At 43.1% G+C, this 22330-nt stretch overlaps 1 protein-coding gene across 1 annotated transcript; it reads left to right on the top strand.

Annotated features, from left to right (window-relative positions):
• Positions 1 to 92: 92 nt before the first annotated feature.
• Positions 93 to 21935, top strand: wnt3a (wingless-type MMTV integration site family, member 3A). Its single transcript, XM_029705254.1, has 4 exons — positions 93 to 388; positions 12558 to 12796; positions 19703 to 19968; positions 20127 to 21935. Exons 1-4 carry the CDS (start codon positions 294 to 296, stop codon positions 20604 to 20606), a joined length of 1080 nt encoding a protein of 359 aa, XP_029561114.1. The 5' UTR covers positions 93 to 293; the 3' UTR covers positions 20607 to 21935.
• The last annotated feature ends 395 nt before the right edge of the window (positions 21936 to 22330 follow it).

Raw genomic sequence — 22330 nt, 5'->3', positions numbered from 1 at the left:
TGTGTTTGCTTTCAGCCTGACTGACTCAGGGATAGCGCGCTCGCAAGGGAACAGTATGACCAGAATTTCCCCTTTGGCAATACCTGCTGATTGGGTCCTAAAAGCAAGCTGCTTTTAACTTTTTATATTTGGCTCCCTTCTGCCATGACTAGTCGCAAAAGATTGTTTCTCTAGCCTATCATTATTTTTAGGACAAGGTGAGAAATATTGGTCAGCAGCACAGATTGTTTTGGGGTTTTTTTCTAATTGAAAAACGGAGTGCGCGCGTATGAACGCGCGTGTATGTGGTGAAGATGTTTTGCGAAACTTTTTTAAGGATGATATACCTTGGATGTTTCCTGTTTCTTTGTGGGTTTACGCATGCCATACCAAGTTATCCTATCTGGTGGTAAGTTTTATCTTCACTCTACTTTTAACCGCAACATGTTCGGAAAAATTATAGCGACCTATTATTTCATCAATATACTTGTTCGTTTATTTTTGCTTTCAGTTCGTTTGTTTGAAAGAATAATATCAGCATGTGGTTTCCGATGCTGGGCGCCCCGGCAATTAAGTTGTAGCCTGGGCTATCATACCGGTCTAATTGACCCTGTCAGCGGACAGTGGATATCGACGTTAACCAGCAGAGACAGAATCGTGAAGATGGGTTATAGAGCTAGTCAAGTGAAATTGTATGAAGAAAAAAACAGCACGTGAGTCACTGAAGCTATTGATTTAAAAACGCATTCAGTGTGGAAACAATAATAGCCTACTTACCCCTACTGGTTATGCAAAATAAAATTCAAAGAGATTTTTGTGTAAACTAGTTTCAGTTTGCTTTGACTACCCTAAAAAGAGGTCATGCTGCATTCTACTTGATAAGAGATCGCTGATGATAGATATTGATTCAAATAATAACGCAAAGGAAAGTAAGCTGAACGTGTTTTGTTGAATGATGATTTCAAATTATTATTATTATTTATTAATATTATTATTATTATTGTTGAATATTACATGCGTTTATGAGAGGGGCGGTGCGAAACGGAAAGGTTATTAGTTTCATGATACTAATATTCAACAACAATAATAATAATAAATAATACAAATAATGTGGAATCGTCATTCAACAAAACACGTTCAGGTTACTTTCCTTGAGTTATTATTTTAATCAAAGTTTAAACGCAACATTTAAATGACCTAATAATCTCAATGTTTTATTCGATATGTATAATATAGATTTTATTGAATACACGAATTTCACGATTGAGAATACTGATTATTTCCCAAAGCTCAGTATTTAATTGAAATTGGCCAATCAGTTAAGTCATCCAATGGAGTGGTGTAACCCTATACTACAATTATTTGTATAGCCTCAGACACTGATTATCCTGGCTTCATCATTGAAATGAGCTTTCAATGATGCTTCATAAACTACAGCCTAACATATGTTGTTTGGTGGTACCCATACGCAATTGTTATTTATTCGTGTTTCATTAGTCTTCTTAAAGGACTGGTGTTGATCATTTCCCAAACAGTCAAATTATTTTTCGCATGTGTTAAGGCCGCCTAAGGAGAATGAGGGATGGCTGTAGGCCTTGAGTTGGGGGTCAGTTGAAAAAGGAATTAGACCCAATGGTCCATTCACAGACAAATGGAAATGAGGATGTAAGGTTTTCAACTGGAATTGCATTTTGATTGAAAATAATCCATAATTGACCGAATGTCTTATTTGAAAGGTAAGAGATGGCTGGTGTCATCTCATCACAAAATACTGACTGTTTTCTGAGTTATTGAGTAGGCTTATTGCATGCTATAAAAGTATCTTGATTGAAGGTGACATTTATAATGTAAGTAGGACTGCCTTAGGTCATTAGAGGAGCTTCAATTGATCATTCATTGATCTGTGTTGAAAAAACAACAACAAAAATAGATGCAAGAAAAGAGTGGGATTTGAGCCAACAACACTGGGTGAACTGGTTGAGTCAGCTGATCAAACTGAGACAGAAACAATGATGGAAGAGTGCAATTGGAGAGGAATTCATTGGTGACAGTGGGTTGAAAAAGGATAGAAAATTGGATGAATGTGAATTCCATTTATTCATCTTTAGGATGGATTTCGTAGAAAGGCTAGTGGAACCCTCTTTTGAACAACTAACTCCTCTTCCCTTGAGAGGGGAGACATTTGTCAGTTGCTGCAGCCCAGAGGCATTATAGCCGGAGGACAGGGGATGCTACAGTATAGACACAGTCCTAGATCAGAGATCCTCAGCCCCAAGAAATTCACTACAGATTTATATTTCACCAATCACACACTGCATCCTTCCTCAAATCAATGTTTCCCCATGAAGTATTAAAGAGGCTGTGTCCCTGCACTTAATTCAGCTAATAGGTCTCCTATTAATCTAATTACACGCTCAGCTGGACAGATATCCAACATAAACAGTGGTGGGCTCTAGTCCTAAATCAGCACTCCTGCTCTGAGACCTAGGGCTGAGAGACTGGTCAGGATCAGGATGGGTTCATTCTGAGGGGAGAAACCTAAAGGCTATGGTCTACTTCTGTGGTTCCCAAACATCTCTTTCAGTACCCCCGCTAGCCGTTCCCCTATTTGATCTATACCAGTACTAGTACCCGATTCAACTAGTGCTAATCATCAAGCCCTTGATCGGTTGAATCAAGGTGGCCTAGTAGAATACCGTAGCTCAATTAAGTGGGAGTGGCTAGGGCTACTCAAGGAGAGGTTTGGGAAACACTGGTCTACTACAATGCTGACAGAGGGTTGGTCCCCAAGTTCCACCAGATGGGTTCCAGAATCAAAGTGACAGAGTTATAACTTATGTCAATGCAAAACAGTATGTTCTTGAGGTACAGCCCACAGTACACAATCATTCACCCTCTCTTTTTGGATCATAAAGGAGCTTTCTTTTTTGTTTATTTTTTGTGGGGCCAAGATTGTATCAAAACACCAGATCCAGTCATGATGACTGACAAAGAGGATGGCAGGCAGGCTTCCATTTGGTCACAGTAACCAGCCTCTGTCATCAACTTGTGTGTTTATGATTTGCTATTGGCGGGTGGGTCAGAGCACTGATTCAGTCTGGGCAAGAGTGCAACGACGGAAGCAAAACAGAGGCGAGCGTGTCCAATGACGCCATTGAGGTCTCTCTGGGTTTATTGTATCACCCCTACCAATACAAACAAAGCTCAGCTGGAGCTGCAGCACCAGGCTATAAGGAGCTGAAGTGAAGTCACCATTGAACTCTGCATACTTTACGTAATATCGAGTTTTGATTGATTCTGGCTTCATGGAAACTAGATACCTCACTAAAGAGTGAGATAAGAAGCTAAAATAGAAACGTGTGTTTCATGGTACTATAATTCAATCCAATTTGAACACCATGCTGTTGAACAATAGGCATTTTTTAGATCCTCTCACCAAATGTGACTTTACTTTAGCAAATAACCTGTCAACCATCCAATAACTGACAGATAATATTATGATGAAAAGTAGCTTTGTGGAGGTATGTTAGTGGAAGCTGGTGCCTGAATGCCGCTTGGAATTGGAATGGCCACCAGAGGTATTTCACCTTTAACTACACTCTTAGAAAAAAAGGTGCTATCTAGAACCCAAAAGGTTTTTTTGGCTGTCACCATAGGAGAACCCTTTGAAGAACCCTTTTTGGTTCCAGGTAGAACCCTTTTAGGTTCAATGTAGAACCCTTTCCATGGAGGGTTCTACATGGAACCAAAGGGGTTCTACCTCCTATGGGGACAGCCAAAGAACCCTTTTGGAACCCTTTATTCTAAGAGTGTATACTGTACAGTGGCAGGCGGATCATGGTGGAGGATTGGTGGAGGATGTGGATCTCAACCAAGAAGGTTCATGTCTGTCTAACTCCCTGACCTGTCATGGCTCAGCCTGACTGCACCCGCCACACACCCACCCCACACCACCTTAAAAGATAAATATCTGGAGGTGAAAGCTTGCCGCACATTCCTTTTCCCAAACATGCTCTCTTGATGTCAAAGTCGGCTCCAAAGCCCCGGGGCCTGCGAGAGTAAAGTGGTAATTCTACGGTACCCTGCTTGGGCTTGCTGAAATATGCATTAAACCTAGGCTGGATACACTTCAGTGAGAGGAGGAATGATCTATACTGACTGAGACTAGAATCAAACATGATATCTATTCTTTTCTCTTGTGTGTGTATTTCTGATGATAACATGCAGCTACTGTTTATAGAGATGATACAGGTCTGGTTTATATGACTCCTCAATGGTCTTGATTTTGTTTGAGTTTGTGTATCACCAACAGGAAATGTTTTTTCTGCTCAGTGGCAAGTGGTAAGGAATGCAATATCAGACACATTATGCATTATTTACCTATGAGGAAATAAAAATACCTTTTGTAATATGTTCACTTTAGATCTATGAATTACAAGGAGGAACCATTCACTAATAAATACAAACAGTTTGCATTCAACCTTAGACCACAAACTCCATATATCTGAAATGAAGTTGTACAGCATGTAAAATATGTATTTTTTAGCACTCAATAACACCATGTCCTTCATAGTCTACCTCTGTAACAAATCCATGAATCATATTCTGTTGAAGCATTGCCGCTTCTTCTCCTCATGCTTCCTTACAGGCATAGAGGTGACCTGAATCACTCAGCCTGTATGGGACGTCTTGAGACTTATGACTATGTGTCCAGGCAGGTTCTGTCTATCTCTCTGTCTGTCTGTCTGGCTTGTATTGATCAAATCATACACTGCTCAAAAAAATAAAGGGAACACTAAAATAACACATCCTAGATCTGAATGAATGAAATAATCTTATTAAATACTTAATTCTTTACATAGTTGAATGTGCTGACAACAAAATCACACAAAAATAATCAATGGAAATCCAATTTATCAACCCATGGAGGTCTGGATTTAGAGTCACACTCAAAATTAAAGTGGAAAACCGCACTACAGGCTGATCCAACTTTGATGTAATGTCCTTAAAACAAGTAAAAATGAGGCTCAGTAGTGTGTGTGGCCTCCACGTGCCTGTATGACCTCCCTACAACGCCTGGGCATGCTCCTGATGAGGTGGCGGATGGTCTCCTGAGGGATCTCCTCCCAGACCTGGACTAAAGCATCCGCCAACTCCTCGACAGTCTGTGGTGCAACGTGGCGTTGGTGGATGGAGCGAGACATGATGTCCCAGATGTGCTCAATTGGATTCAGGTCTGGGGAACGGGCGGGCCAGTCCATAGCATCAATGCCTTCCTCTTGCAGGAACTGCTGACACACTCCAGCCACATGAGGTCTAGCATTGTCTTGCATTAGGAGGAACCCAGGGCCAACCGCACCAGCATATGGTCTCACAAGGGGTCTGAGGATCTCATCTCGGTACCTAATGGCAGTCAGGCTACCTCTGGCGAGCACATGGAGGGCTGTGCGGCCCCCCAAAGAAATGCCACCCCACACCATGACTGACCCACCGCCAAACCGGTCATGCTGGAGGATGTTGCAGACATCAGAACGTTCTCCACGGCGTCTCCAGACTCTGTCACGTCTGTCACATGTGCTCAGTGTGAACCTGCTTTCATCTGTGAAGAGCACAGGGCGCCAGTGGCGAATATGCCAATCTTGGTGTTCTCTAGCAAATGCCAAACGTCCTGCACGGTGTTGGGCTGTAAGCACAACCCCCACCTGTGGACGTTGGGCCCTCATACCACCCTCATGGAGTCTGTTTCTGACCGTTTGAGCAGACACATGCACATTTGTGGCCTGCTGGAGGTCATTTTGCAGGGCTCTGGCAGTGCTCCTCCTGCTCCTCCTTGCACAAAGGCGGAGGTAGCGGTCCTGCTGTTGGGTTGTTGCCCTCCTACGGACTCCTCCACGTCTCCTGATGTACTGGCCTGTCTCCTGGTAGCGCCTCCATGCTCTGGACACTACGCTGACAGACACAGCAAACCTTCTTGCCACAGCTCGCATTGATGTGCCATCCTGGATGAGCTGCACTACCTGAGCCACTTGTGTGGGTTGTAGACTCCGTCTCATGCTACCACTAGAGTGAAAGCACCGCCAGCATTCAAAAGTGACCAAAACATCAGCCAGGAAGCATAGGAACTGAGAAGTGGTCTGTGGTCACCACCTGCAGAACCACTCCTTTATTGGGGGTGTCTTGCTAATTGCCTATAATTTCCACCTGTTGTCTATTCCATTTGCACAACAGCATGTGAAATTTATTGTCAATCAGTGTTGCTTCCTAAGTGGACAGTTTGATTTCACAGAAGTGTGATTGACTTGGAGTTACGTTGTGTTGTTTAAGTGTTCCCTTTATTTTTTTGAGCAGTATATATTCTACAGCGTACACTCCCATTCACTACCAGGTTTAGCCAGCTCAAACATGGTCAAACATGAGTGTGAAATGTGAATCAACAGGTCACACCTAAAAATGTACGCTACCGGTCAAAAGTTTCAGAACACCTACTAAGGGTTTTTCTTTATTTTTTCTATTTTCTACATTGTAGAATAATAGTGAAGACATCAAAACTATGAAATAACACATATGTCGTAACCCAAAAAAAATGTAACAAATCAAAATATATTTTATATTTGAGATTCTTCAAATAGCCACCCTTTGCCTTGATGACAGCTTTGCATACTCTTGGCATTCTCTCAACCAGCTTCATGAGGTAGTCACCTGGAATGCATTTCAATTAACAGGTGTGCCTTCTTAAAAGTTAATTTTGAGAATTTCTTTCCTTCTTATTGCGTTTGAGCCAATCAGTTGTGTTGTGACAAGGTAGAGGTGGTATACAGAATATAGCCCTATCTGGTAAAGGGCCAAATTCAGATTATGGCAAGAACAGCTCAAATAAGCAAAAAGAAACTGCAGTCCATCATTACTTTAAGACATGAAGGTCAGTCAGGAAAGGAAGACCCAGAGTTACCTCTGCTGCAGAGGATAAGTTCATTAGAGTTACCAGCCACAGAAATTGCAGCCAAAATAAATGCTTCATAGAGTTCAATGAACAGACACATCTCAACATCAACTGTTCAGAGGAGACTGCGTGAATCAGGCCTTCATGGTCGAATTGCTGCAAAGAAACCACTGCTAAAGGACACCAATAATAAGAAGAGACTTGCTTAGGCCAAAAAAACACAAGAAATGGACATTAGACCAGTGGAAATCTGTCCTTTGGTCTGAGTCCAAATTTTTGATTTTTGATTCTAACCGCCGTGTCTTTATGACTGTGAGGCACAGAGTAGATGAACAGATGATCTCCACATGTGTGGTTCACACCGTGAAGCATGGATGAGGAGATGTGATGGTGTGGGGGTGCTTTGCTGGTGACACTGTCAGTAATTTATTTATAATTCAAGGCACACTTAACCAGCATGGCTACCACAGCATTCTGCAGCGACACGTCAGCCCATCTGGTTTGGGCTTAGTGGGACTATCATTTGTTTTTTAACAGGACAATGACCCAACACACCTCCAGGCTGTGTAAGAGCTATTTTACCAAGAAGGAGAGTGATGGAGTGCTGCATCAGGTGACCTGGCTTCCACAATCCCCTGACCTCAACCAAATTGAGATGGTTTGGGATGATTCAGACTGCAGAGTGAAGGAAAAGCAGCCAACAAGTGCTCAGCATATGTGGGAACTCTTTCAAGACTGTTGGAAAATCATTCCAGGTGAAGCTGGTTGAGAGAATGCCAAGATTGTGCAAATCTGTCGTCAATGCAAAGGGTGGCTATTTGAAGAATCTCAAATATAAAATATATTTTGATTTGTTTAACAATTTTTTGGTTTCTACATGATTCCATATGTGTTATTTCGTAGTATTGATGTCTTCACTATTATTCTAAAATGTAGAAAATAGTAAAATAAAGAAAACCCCTTGAATGAGTAGGTGTTCTAAAACTTTTGACTGGTAATGTATATAACCACAATCAACAGGTGTGGGGAACTGCATAAAGCAATACAGCAATAAGTGCAGCACAACGGTGAAATAAAACCACATACAGTAGCAGAGTATCAATGTAGCTAGCTAGTCAAACAGTTTGGAATCCTGCCTTTGTTTGTTTTCCTACACCTGCTAAACTCACTCAACACCCACAGAAACATTCATGAGTTCTTCCTGGCAGAACAGAACGTCTACAGGTCAAAATTAAAAGCTGTGCCATTTGTTTTCCCTTCTTCCCCCTTCTGTCTTCCCCCAGACAAGATCCTATCTGCTCACACTTGCAGAGGGAGTTATACTTGTGTTGCTGGTTCCACTTGGCATGGTTCAGTCTTCACATTTCTACTCTACACGTTATGTGTATTAGGGGCAAGTGTCTGAGGTGCGTTGTGAGGTGGACTCAGGTTTCTGTTGTAAGAGGTGTGCTATGCTATGCTCTGCTCAGCACCTCAGGATGCGGATTGACAAGGGGCCAAAGAGAGGTCATTTTGTATAGGAGTTTCCTTGTTTACTGATGCGCTTGCTTTCATTCATATTTATCGCAGACAAAATGCAGGCCATGAGGATGTGATTTCCTCACAGACACTTTTAAAACCTGTTTCTCTCTGTCTTTCTTTTTGTATTTCTCATATATGATTAACCAGAGGTCTAGTCATGTCTAAGAGTCAAAGAAAATAATATGAGAAACCCTTTAAAGTGAGCATGACACATTGCTCCGCCATTTGCTCAGGGATGTACTTTGGAAAGTACTAAATGGCTACACCTATTAGGTAACCCATTGAGGTATGTAGGCTAAAGACGAGGTGAAAGCAGACGCATGGGACTAGATGTGTTCAGTTGAGCTTCATTTGTTTAGAGCAAACAATATATTATCTTTGTGACTGTTGATTTGCGATGCATACGTATGGTACACAAGGTCAGTGTGTTTCTCAGGGACGACCAGGACCTCTCAGTGTAGGATAATACGGTAAAACATATATATTTTTTTAATTAGGGTGTAATTTAGAAGTGCCTGGGGGTAGAACTTTGTCTCTGTGTGGTTATCTTGTTCTTGTGATCACAGAGTGATTACTTCTTAAACATCGTTGCACAGGTCAACAGTTAGTGAGCTAATTGAGCTGCACAAGACCTGCCTGCTTCCACCTGCTCTCACTAGGGCTACTGTTGGAGCAGCAAAACACTGCTCTCACTCTAGGGCTACTGTTGGAGCAGCAAAACACTGCTCTCACTCTAGGGCTACTGTTGGAGCAGCAAAACACTGCTCTCACTCTAGGGCTACTGTTGGAGCAGCAAAACACTGCTCTCACTCTAGGGCTACTGTTGGAGCAGCAAAACACTGCTCTCACTCTAGGGCTACTGTTGGAGCAGCAAAACACTGCTCTCACTCTAGGGCTACTGTTGGAGCAGCAAAACACTGCTCTCACTCTAGGGCTACTGTTGGAGCAGCAAAACACTGCTCTCTCTAGGGCTACTGTTGGAGCAGCAAAACACTGCTCTCTCTAGGGCTACTGTTGGAGCAGCAAAACACTGCTCTCACTCTAGGGCTACTGTTGGAGCAGCAAAACAGTGGGTGGACATCGCTTCTATCTACTTGATCTTCTTTTTGTCCACCTCATGTTATTTTGGATAAGTGTAAAATTCCCTTGTTCTACTGTTGGAGGTTGGATTAGGTCGCTATGCAAACAAACACTGCACTGTCAGCCTCTGTCATTATGGCCAGATCACTCAGACTTGGATCACCAGATTACTGTCATCAATAGCAGCCTTAGTGTGGACTGATGTTACTGCAGAAGGAGCTGTTGAATGGAGTGCCAAGAAGGCACTTGTTGCTACTATGCGGTAGTTGCCTTGCCAATGACAATAGGAAGTCAGCTATTAAATCAAATGTTATGTTATGGCCGTTACATAATATGTTTATATTCATGATGAATTGATTAATATAACAATCTCATTCATAGAAAGAGGTTTGTCCAAACCCAGCACATCTATGAGCTGTATCTACCTGAGCTGACAAGGATGGATAGTAATTGAAATGGAATTAACCCCAACTCACCCACTCTAGTACAGTGGAAGAGGATGAATGGAAATAAATGGAACATGGTGGCTAAATCAAAACAGAGTGATGGGATGAGAGGAGCAGAGCAGAGAAACAGTGAGTGAGGAGGGAAGGAAACATACTGTATGTAACAAGCTTCATGTGGAAGTGTCATGAGAGTGGTCTGAGTATATCTTCTTAATATACTGTAATAATACATGGGTACAGTAGGATATCAACTAAGCAGCCATATTGGGGTATGGAAAATGGAACTGTGTCCTAAACAATGTCCCCCTTGGTGACAATAAAGTTTATATGCTGCTGTTAGAATATAGCGGCCATAAATTCATCTAATTTCATGGCCACTGTACAAAACAGTGGAAATACAAACTGACTGGAGCCAGATTGACTGGTGCCTTACTGCCTTCTTTAGATCAAACAATTACAGCATGCTGCTTGAAAAGTCTTCTACAAAAGTACTAGGATGACATAACACGAGATGACACAGCAGTGGACTAGTTGTCACGGTTCAATGGTTATGAGCGATGTAAATACCTAAATTGAGACACACACACAAAAACACAGAGAGAAAGATATAATCAGAGAACAATCAAGTTTGCACTTGTTGCAACCCAGAATCCCCATCCTCAAAGGGAGGGGACGATGAGGACGGATGGATATATAATTAATACATACCTCTGAAGTCTCAGTGTACATTTGCACTCTCATTACCCTAAGCCAAGGGTAAAAAAAAGGTTGTGGTTCTCTGTAATAACAAGGTGCCGTTTCAAAGTTCTCAACCTAGAGGTCTATGAACCACTTGGGGTTCACTGGGGACTTTCATCTTTCCCCGTGGCCCTGCTTTGTTACTTCTGGAGTATAGGATTGAGACTGTTTTAAATCCACACAAAGGCCAGGTGGTTACAGAGGGGATAGATGCAGGGATAAGGCATGGATGCTTAATGGTAGCATCTGATACACCAACCTGGTCTCAGAGCATTTCATATTATTCTGTACGTTACTCAGTAACACTCCATTTAGTTTAGTTTCGTATGATATGTATTAATTTGTGGATGTCTATCACCCATCTCGTATGATATGTTACGAAATACAATTCGTATTATATGTTACAAATTTGCGAAACATACAATATGTTACGAATTTGCCAAACGTATTATATGTAACGAATTCTAGGTAGGTGGCTAGCTGACTAACGTTAGCTTGGCTAGGGGTTAGAGTTAAGGTTAGGGTTAAGCTTAGGAATTAGGTTAAAGAGTTAAAGTTAGGGTTATGGGAAGGATTAGCTAAAAGTGTTAAGGTTAGGGTTAGGGGAAGGGTTAGCTAAAAGGGTTAAGGCTAGGGTTAGGATTAGGGGAAGGGTTAGCTAAAAGGGTCAAGGCTAGGGTTAGGATTAGGGGAAGGGTTAGCTAAAAGGGTTAAGGCTAGGGGAAGGGTTAGGGGAAGGGTTAGCTAAAAGGGTTAAGGCTAGGGTTAGGGTTAGGGGAAGGGTTAGCTAAAAGGGTTAAGGCTAGTGTTAGGGTTAGCTAACATGCTAAGTAGTTGCAAAATCGCTAAAAAGTAGTACCGTAATTTCCGGACTATTAAGCGCACCCACTGAATTTTTTATTTATTTTTATTTTGAACATAAATAAGCCGCACAGGTCTATAAGCCGCAGGTGCCTACCGGTACATTGAAACAAATTAACTTTACACAGGCTTTAACGAAACACGGCTTGTAACAAAAATAAATAGGCTTTAACGAAACACGGCTTGTAACAAAAATAAATAGGCTTTAACGAAACACGGCTTGTAACAAAAAATAAAACATTTGCAGTAAGCTTTAGTTGTCTTTTTTTGAGTCAATTCCTCACGCTGCTGTTTCCAACGTCTTATCATCGACTCATTAAGACCAAGCTCCCGTGCAGCAGCTCTATTTCCTTTTCCAACAGCCAGATCAATCGCCTTCAACTTGAAAGCTGCATCATATGCATTTCTCCGTGTCTTTGCCATGATGAGGGTGACAAAATGACTACCGTAATCAGAATGATGGGAAGTTTGAGAGCGCTCGATTTAATCTAAACAGTAAACAAAAAAGTTGTTTGACCTTAACCCGTTCGGCAATTTCATTGGTCTAATGAAAGCTTCATGCGCCAAAAACTGAGTACGTCACAGAATGTGTTTTTTTGGAGAAAAAAAATTGAAAGCGGGAAAAATCCATATATTAGCCGCGTCATTGTTTAAGCCGCGAGGTTCAAAGCCTGGGAAAAAAGTTGCAGCTTATAGTCCGGAATTTACGGTAAGTAGTTGAAAAGTTGCTAATTAGCTAAAATGCTGAAGTTGTCCATGATGAGATTCGAACTAGATGCTAGATTTTCACATTATACGCCCATCCATCCATGGGTTTACATTTTGTATGTTACGTCTAGTCTATGAGACCATGCTGGATACACACACACGTGCAAACGCACACGCACACACACTGCACATACACACTGCATACACCCGCAAACAGAGATAAAGAGAGAAACACACACTCAGTATATCATGGCACTAACCAGCCTCCTGTTTCCCCCATGCAGGTCCCTAGCGGTGGGCCACCAGTACTCGTCCCTGGGCTCCCAGCCCATCCTGTGTGGCTCCATCCCTGGCCTGGTGCCCAAACAGCTGCGATTCTGCCGAAACTACGTGGAGATCATGCCCAGTGTGGCCGAGGGGGTGAAGATCGGCATCCAGGAGTGCCAGCACCAATTCAGAGGCCGCCGCTGGAACTGTACCACCATCAACGACAAGGCCATCTTTGGACCAGTGCTTGACAAAGGTAACATACCATAATACCCCTAAAAGACAACACAGGTTACACTCATAAAACAGTGCAAGCTAGCCATCTTTGGACCAGTGCTTGAAAAATGTAACAACATATCTTGAGAAGAAAAGGCACTGTAATAAAACAGCGCAGCCTTGCCCAGTGGTATTTTTCCCACTGAGTTGGCTACTCCTCTCCAGAACAGGAAGGCTGTGGGTGACAGGCCTACAATCTACATTTAATAACACTTAACTGTGAGAATCATGTCTAAAACCAGTTGAATTGTTGAGGGACTTGGCTACATTGGAAATAACTTTCTTTGTGCTGTACAGTACAGGTAGCAACCAAATTGCATGAACTGCATGACTTGAATACCTGAAGTGAGTGTTTTCCCCATAGCTACCTGTTCCCATGTTCTTGGAAGAATACTAGGGTACTATAATAATTTCCTTGTCTGTCAATGTTGGTTATGCTTGGCATGTCAAATGACAAACGATACCTAACCCTCTCAACTGAAACTATATCACTCACTTTACTCAAGGCTGCTACCTGTGTTGATATTCAGAGAGTTTAAGAGCATTATGTTGTTAGTTGTTGTTATCATGTAGTTAAACAAGCAACAAACGTTTTTACTCCATTCTGCCTCAGTCAGTGTGTGTGTGTGTGTGTGTGTGTGTGTGTGTGTGTGTGTGTGTGTGTGTGTGTGTGTGTGTGTGTGTGTGTGTGTATGTGTGTGTGTGTGTGTGTGTATGTATCATATGCACTTAAAATCCTTGTTCAAATAGACTTGAGAGAGTCCTTCAGCTATGAGCAGTGTAAACAGATGAAATGATGTGTGTATACACTTTGGGTGGAGAACGTTGTCTTTTGTTGGGATTTTCTCTAGAAGGGAATCCCCTTTAAGCCCCCCCCCCCTTCAATGTGAGGAGTGTAAAATAAGGATAAAGACAAATAACTTACGTTAAATTCAAAATTCTATTTGATATGAAGTTAAACAACGAATAACCCATATTTTGCAAAAACATTTTTGTAGTTGTATCATTCAGCTGTGATATCGTGAAGCTAGTGTTTTTTTCTGTCTCCACATGTTTGCACCGTGACCCCAGGATTGTTGCCAGTAGTCAGGGATAGAGAGATGAGGTGAGAGGAGCATGGAGGGGTGATGGAAAGGAGAGGGGGAAGGAGGAAAAATAGGGAGGGGGTCTAAACCTGTCAACTGGGTCTGGAAAAGACTGATGTTTACTATAGTGGGAGGTGGGGTTAGTTGGGGCAATTGCTTTTAATAAACTCTTGAGCCAGTTGTTCCATTGATAGAGAAGGCTTGAGCTCAAGTAGGTGGGTAATGATAGGGGTTCACAGTCCCTGGCCCCATTGTGGTGTAAATACCTCCACATCTCCCCATGGCTTCTCTCCCTCCTTGTCTAAATTGCAGGGCCACTGGGTGGAAAGGGGAGGCGGGGAGGCAGGCGGCCAGGCCAGGCTACTCTTGGGCTTTGGGCTGGGGGGGGCTTTAGTAAATCATTTTGATTGGATTAAGGTCAGTGAAGCCCTTAATAACGTGAGAGGTCAAAGTGGTTGGATTAAGTGTCTTTGTCAGGGTCCGGGGAGAGTGACTGGCGGGGGCTCAGGGCCTTTTGATAGGGGAGAAGTTTCTCATTTCATTTGCTTTGATTGATGCTTGTATTTGTCTGTGGATTCTGGGCCATTGTCCCCCGGCACGGCCAGTGTCTGTTCTGTTTGTCAGCCGTGCAGATGGATGTGTGTTTGTTTCCTCCTCAGGCCTTTTTAGTGGGAGAAAAGCTGAAAGGAACAGTAGGCCTCAAAAGCTTTGCCACCTATCTGTTACAGTAGTTAGCCTACTATTGCCAATACCTTGTCCTAACCAGCTCATTGGCAGACGTCTCCCTGAACATCTAACAAGCAAAGATGAGTAAAGATCAGGGCTCAAGTTTGTTCCTTCAGATACCTAACCTACTGTATACGCCATCACTAGGTAGGAAAAGGATGAATGAAGGAAAATATGTGTGATATATAATGGACTTGACAGAGGATAAAGTTATTTAAATATGCACACAGGTTATAGAATGCCTTGAAACATTAAGTGGAAAACAAGTTTGGATTTTGAAACATTTTGTTGCAGGTTCTGGCAACAACCCATTGTACTGATCATACCCTCTCACTCACACTATCTCTCTTTTTATTCAGTACACATCAAACAAACAGTATCATGCAGATGTTGTGTTATGCAAGCTTTCTACGTAGTATTTACATCTACAAAGTTTTTGCATCTACAAGATTTTTCCATGATTTGTTTACTTGAATACATGTTGAACCGTCCATATCCGATAAGCATGACAGAGAATATGGGCAGCCAGTGATCCTCCTGATATCTCTCTCTGTCTCTGTCTCTGTCTCTGTCTCTCATTCTCTCTCTCTGTCTTGCTCTCTCTCTCTGTTTCTGTCTCTCTCTCTCTCTGTCTCTTGCCTTCTGTCTCTGTCTCTGTCTCTGTTTCTGTCTCTGTCTCTGTCTCTCTCTCTTGCTCACTCTCTCTCTCTCTCGCTCACTCTCGCGCTTTCTCTCTGTCTCTGTCTTTTTCTCTTGCTCGCTATTTCTCTCTCTCTCTCTGTCTGTCTCGCTCTCGCTCTCGTGCTCGCTCTCTCTCTCGCTCACTCTCGCGCTCTCTCTCTCTGTATCTTTCTCTCTGTCTCTATCTTTTTTCTCTCGCTCGCTATTTCTCTCTCTCTCTCTCTGTCTCTGTCTCTGTCTCGCTCTCGTGCTCGCTCTCGCGCTCGCTCTCTCTCTCGCTCACTCTCGCGCTCTCTCTCTCTCTGTGTCTCTGTCTCTGTCTCGCTCTCGCTTTCTCTCTGTCTCTGTCTCTATCTCTATCTCTTATGCTCTCTCTCTCTCGCTCGCTCTCTCTGTCTCTGTCTCTCTCTCTCTCTCGCTCGCTCTCGTGCTCTCTGTCTCTGTCTCTGTCTCTGTCTCTGTCTCTGTCTCTGTCTCTCCTGCCCTGCCCCTCTTACAGTGTCTAGCATACCTCCAGGCTATGTCTGCGTCAGCACTCATTAATTTACATTAACCAGTGTCAAAACATGCACCGCTGGAATCTGCCTGTGATGAAAGGGAAGGCAGACTGTGCAGGTGTTCTCAGTGTGTGAGAAGTCCTCACAAGGATAGTAAATCATGGAACATTTGGACATTGTGGGGACATTTTGCCAGTCCCCACAAGGAAAAGGCTATTTTAGGCTTAGGTGTTAAGTTTAGCGTTAGGGCTACAATTAGGATTAGGGTTAGAATTAGGGTTAGGTGTTAGGGTTAGGAGTTAGGGTTAGGGGTTTGGGGTAAAGGTTAGGCTAAGTTAAGGGTTACGGGTTATGAAAAATAGGATTTTGAATGGGTATCAATTGTTTGGTCCCCACAAGGATAGTAAAACAAATGTGTGTGTGTGTGTCGGACTTGGACAGTGTGTGCTTTGGGGAGCTTGCTCGGCACACTTGGCAGAGTAGGAGGAGTATAGGACATTGCAGCATGGCTGCAGCCAAGCCCTAGCCTAGTGTGAGTCATAGAAATGCTTAGAACAGGGAATGCCAATGAGAGTGGACTGGACAGACACAGACACAAAGCTCTGTTTCACAGATATAAACATGCACTGTTAGTCACCCCAGTGGATTAAATGGGTAAAAAGGAAATGTAAGTGTCTCTGATACAATAGGTCTCTATTATGTAGAAGTGGATATGATAGGGACACGTGTGCTTACATTGAGTTTGATCAATAGTCTGTGGCATTGTCCCGATAGTGAATTATAGTTCAGCTGCAGTAGTTGTTCATGTGGTATCACAGCTTCTCAGTTTGACTTTATTGTACTGCAATACTATTGAGAATAATGTGCAACTGGACAACCATAGCCACAAGGCTTGGGAAATCAGGATGTTTGTACTTGCTTTAGGGACTGACATATCCACAATAACCCTGATAAGTGTCTTAGATGGAAAATACATGGAAGATATACATAAAGGCAGTGCATCTACTTCTATAATCTAGGTATATTCTATATGCACTGTATGCATTTCTCCTTGGTGCTTAATGCCTAAACTAAACCAAACAGGGAAAAGGCCATACACGGAATTCAGGTTACGACCCCTGACCTCAGGATGAGAAAGTGTTAGAATTTAGGATGTGCTAAGAGGACCCTGCTTTTCATAAAGTGCATGTTTCTCCATGCTGGGGGAGGTGAGGTTAGTGCACCGGTATATCATTAACTCTAGCTAAGAAAGAAAGAAGGGGTATGGTAAATGGAGTTGATGGGGGACCTTAGCTCCGCTCCCCACTGGGCGCTGTTCGAAGCACAATATCTCCGCAGCCATGAGATTAAGCCGGGAGAGAAAGCGCTTTTCCCCATTCACACGCCCTTTAGATTGTTTTATTAAACCATTTGAATAGGGATTTCCCAGTCTGCCGACATGCGGGGTCTGGACAACGCATAGTTCTCTGTTGCTATGACTTAACTTGGTCCCCACTAATCACTGGCAAGGGCAGATTTCATATAAAATATCTGGGGCCATTGTGGGGCTAACGCAGTGTGACAGTGGCAACACAATAGGGGATTCAGCCCCCCAGCAGGTCGTAGGGACCACTTGCCATGCCAGGGTCCGGCAAAGTAGGGTGGTGGGGGGGGGCGATGTCACAAACAATCAGTCCACTTAGACTAGGCACCCCCCGACACATTCTTTTCCCAGGTAAGCCCTGGTCTGTCCCAGCCACCACCCACAGTCATCACTAGTTATCACAGTCATAAACCCCACCTATTTCTTAAATGTATCTTCTTAAAATTTGATTTTAAAGCTAACCCTAACCTTAACCACACTGCTAACCTTGTTTTTGTTTTCATGAATATTTACGATATAGCCAATTTTGACTTTTTGTTTTTGGTAACTAGTGGTAACCACCACCAATGTTTTTCTCATCTTGTCCCCAGATAATCTTATTTTCCATCATCCCTCCATTTCTCCCTTCCCCTTTATTTGCTCTGCAGAATCATTGTCAGTTAGCCGTAAGGGTTTGACCCACGGTTTATTGGCATCCTGATAATAAAAGTGGAAGACTCAGCGGTTTTAAATTGAAGTAGAAGAGGCGCCCTCTCAAGCTTTAGACCATTCACACCTCCGACTACCAACCACCACCTAGTGACTACTTCAGGGACATGGAATAAGAATACAGTCAAAATGAAAAGAGCTGACATTAGTCAAATTCTATCTGTATGTTTCAAAGAAAGGAAGACATTTTCTGATGGGGTTCAACTTGGTACAGTCCTGCTAAGGGAGTACAGTCCTGCTAAGGGAATACAGTCCTGCTAAGGGAATACAGTCCTGCTAAGGGAATACAGTCCTGCTAAGGGAATACAGTCCTGCTAAGGGAATACAGTCCTGCTAAGGGAATACAGTCCTGCTAAGGGAGTACAGTCCTGCTAAGGGAATACAGTCCTGCTAAGGGAATACAGTCCTGCTAAGGGAGGGTGTGATGGATGCCAGTAAACCTCTGCTGTATCATTGCTTTTAATGCCCCTTATTCCTCAAACTGGTTGAAACCTGCAGCCTGGGAGGAGCTCTCTCTCTCCCCACTCCCTCCCTCTTTCTCCCTCTCTTTTCCAACTCTCTCACTCTTTCTCTCTTATTCCCTACCCCGTCTTTCTATTTCTCTCCTCCCTGTTGCACTCTCTCTCTCTCTCTCCACTCTCAGACCCTCTCACCCTATCTGTCTCTCTCTGTTGTTGTCATTGTGCAAGACCATACAAGACCTAAGTACATATATCCAACGAATCCTCCCTGTCATAAGGGATCCTGTAAAAAGCAGGGACAGTGGAACGTCAACAAGACCTCTGTGAAAAATTGACATGTAAGACACATCCCTGAAACTCTCTCTCTCTCTCTCTCTCTCTCTCTCTCTCTCTCTCTCTCTCTCACTCTTTCTCATCTCCCTGTCTCTTCTCTCTTTATCTCTCCCTGTTGTGTCTCAGCCTAGAGTCTTATAGTGAGGCCATTTCCTAACCTTTCAAAAGCTTAATTGAGTCTGTTAATTATAGCCCTGTCAGGCCTGTCTCTTCCTCTCATCTCCCTGGAAGTTCCTGATCTTGATTAGTCATCAGTAAACTATGCCAGATAGACAGAGGCCTCCTTCCCTCTATCCCTTGCTCTCTCCCTCCATCTCTCCCTCTCTCCCACACACAAACACACACACACACGCACACACATACACACACGCATGTACACACACGCACATACACACACAGTCAACATTGTCATTCATTCCAGATGTCTATGACATGTTTTCTTTGGAAGGGTTGATGTGTGACATTTACAGTATTATACAGGACAGAACAGTAGCAGGTGTCAACATCATCATTCCGCAAACACTGACCTGCATTCCTATGTACTTGTTGAGATACATTTATGGGTACATTCCAGCAAAGTTATTGGTAACAAAAATCAATCATTCTCTGCCATGGTTTTAGATGTATAGACCTGTAACCATATACATTTGACATTTTAGTCATTTAGCAGACGCTCTTATCCAGAGCGACTTACAGTAGTGAATGCATACATTCATTCATTCATTTTTCTCCATACTGGTCCCCCGTGGGAATCGAACCCACAACCCTGGTGTTGCAAACACCATGCTCTACCAACTGAGCCACACGGGACCTCATTCATGCTTGAGAAATTGCTCTTTGCTAAGAAGCAATTCGATTTATCACAGTAAGGTACTTAATTGTTACCCAGAAATGATCTGAAATTGAAATAAAAACGTCTGCATTGGAACTTTAAAAACGTATGTGGTTGTTCACATCTGTAAAAATGCACCCATCCCTCTAGGATAAATATATCAATCTGACATCTACCTCTCCCCCTCCTTCTCTTTACAGCCACGCGGGAGTCAGCATTTGTTCATGCCATTGCCTCAGCGGGGGTGGCGTTCGCGGTGACGCGGTCCTGCGCCGAGGGCTCAGCCACCATCTGTGGTTGTGACACACGCCACAAGGGCCCACCTGGAGAGGGCTGGAAGTGGGGCGGATGCAGCGAGGATGTGGATTTTGGCAGCATGGTGTCCCGGGAGTTTGCAGACGCCCGTGAGAACCGGCCCGATGCGCGCTCCGCCATGAACCGCCAAAACAACGAGGCGGGACGAACGGTGAGACGTCTTCTCTCTGAATCACTGATAATATCAGCCTTATGGATTAAACATTCATAAAGATCACCAAGTGTTATTAAGACTTAGTAATATGGTGTTACTTTGACATTCGTTAAACTAATTGCACCCCCGTGTTGTCCCGTCTGTCTCTCCCTCAGTCTCTGAACGACAACATGTTCCTGAAGTGTAAGTGCCATGGCTTGTCAGGCAGCTGTGAGGTGAAGACGTGCTGGTGGTCCCAGCCTGACTTCAGAGTTATCGGAGACTACATGAAGGACAAGTATGACAGCGCATCAGAGATGGTGGTGGAGAAGCACAAGGAGTCCCGCGGCTGGGTGGAGACTTTGAGACCCAAGTTCACCTTCTTCAAACCACCCACGGAGCGAGACCTGGTCTACTACGAGAGCTCGCCCAACTTCTGCGAGCCCAACCCAGAGACAGGCTCTTTCGGGACACGCGACCGTGCCTGTAACCTGACATCACACGGCATCGACGGCTGCGACCTGCTGTGCTGCGGCCGGGGACACAACACCCGGACGGAGAAACGGAAGGAGAAGTGCCACTGCATCTTCCACTGGTGCTGCTACGTCAGCTGCCAAGAGTGTGTTCGAGTCTACGATGTTCACACCTGCAAATAGATAGGGCCTTTGGGACTGCTCTTTCTGCACCTCACCAAATGTTTTTTTTAATACTTCAACGTATAAAAGAAGAAGCTACTGTACGAGCCAGGCTCAGAGAACTTGAGAGGCTTTGATTGGACTTTGATCAAGCATTAGTTGACTTGTCTGTGGATTCAGCTACAGTACAGTCACCTAATAGGCAACCAAGATGGCTGCCTGTCATGTGATGCTGTGGTGTCAACCGCTCTTAGAATGCTGCGGTAGTTGTAGAATACAGAGGTGGACTCATGGAGGCTCCATTCAGAAAATCAACATGGTTATGTTGATGATGATGTTGATGACCACCATCTCAACGATAGAGGCAAAAGAGGAGACCATTACAGTCAACTAAGAGTAGCCAAGGAGTGACTTTCAGTGACTTCCAGAATGGTGTTTCAAGGCCTTGGTTTCCTTCCTGACACAACAAAAGAAAACTGTAGGTTGTATATGGCTATATAAACTGTACTGTTGACAAGCACCATGTTGGTGAAAAGTCTGTATACTCTGTGTTGACTCCTTCATGTAGAGCAGAACAGCACTGTCTAAACCTTTAGGACACCATACAATCTATTTTTCTAAATATTAAGTGGCACTCTGCTCTCCACCTTCATGGTACTCATTTTGTATTAATTGCTTATGAGTTTTATATATCTACAAAAAAAGAACAGCATTTCTGAGCTGTGTTCACAACTTTGTATGACCATAGTGCACTCAAAAGTACACATTCTACTCAACATTTGCAGTATGTAAGTGGTAACTAACTTTTCAACTGTTTTATGATAAATATAGTGTTAACATGTTACTAATGTTGGGATTAGAATGCACTTGCACCTAAGTGAATGTAGTTTTTACATTTCTGTGTTCATGTATTCTCAAATCCTCTGTCTTTTTTAAATCTGTGGTATGAAGTAGGATTATTCTGATCTCAAAAAGCACATGAGCACAAATCAACCAAATCAAACAGGTTTGAAAATAATTTATGTTTATCCCTACACAATCTTCTATCAATGTCTCGTCAGGAACCCTGCTACAACTGCAAGCTCTTTGAAGAAAGTTGCCAAGAGGTTTGGCCATAGAACGTTAGATGATAAAAACAAAGTTTAGCCCAAAGACAAATGACTTTCAGCTGGTGGAGGATGAGGTGGTCAGAGAGTCTAAAGTGAGTTTGAAAGTTCAGCACTTGTGTCTAGTTGAAGAGAATAAAGCTTGTTCTACTCGTTTTTATCAGTGTTAGTAACCGTTCAGCAGAACACGGTATGTGTATCATCACGTGTCCCGGTGCAGACAAACCCATGCTATTTAGTGTTTGAAAATGAAAGTATGTGAAAGAGACATGCCCACTAGTATAATTCTATTTTCATTATGCCCATGAACGCATGTATACAATCTTACTGTTTCCTATCTGTAAGCTTTTACTAACTGTAATCTGAAATGCTTCTCAGAGTATACTTTGTACAGTATGTTATGAACAGCAATCTGATGTCACGTGGTAACCCAGCTGTAGTTGCTGTAAAACGATGACCAAAACCTGTGTATCTGATTCCGATTCCTGGCTTATAGATGTAGGATCTTAATTTGATCACCCTGTTTCAGGAGAACCTTCCTGCAATACAGGACATTTAAAACTTGTGGTGTATTTAAGGTTTAAAAAGGCTTCGGAAGTTTGTAATTTCCACTTTGAAATGAGATTTTCCCATACGAAA

Source organism: Salmo trutta, chromosome 21, assembly GCF_901001165.1.
Source record: "Salmo trutta chromosome 21, fSalTru1.1, whole genome shotgun sequence".
NCBI lineage: Eukaryota > Metazoa > Chordata > Actinopteri > Salmoniformes > Salmonidae > Salmo > Salmo trutta.
This window is presented reverse-complemented; position numbering and strand designations above follow the sequence as displayed.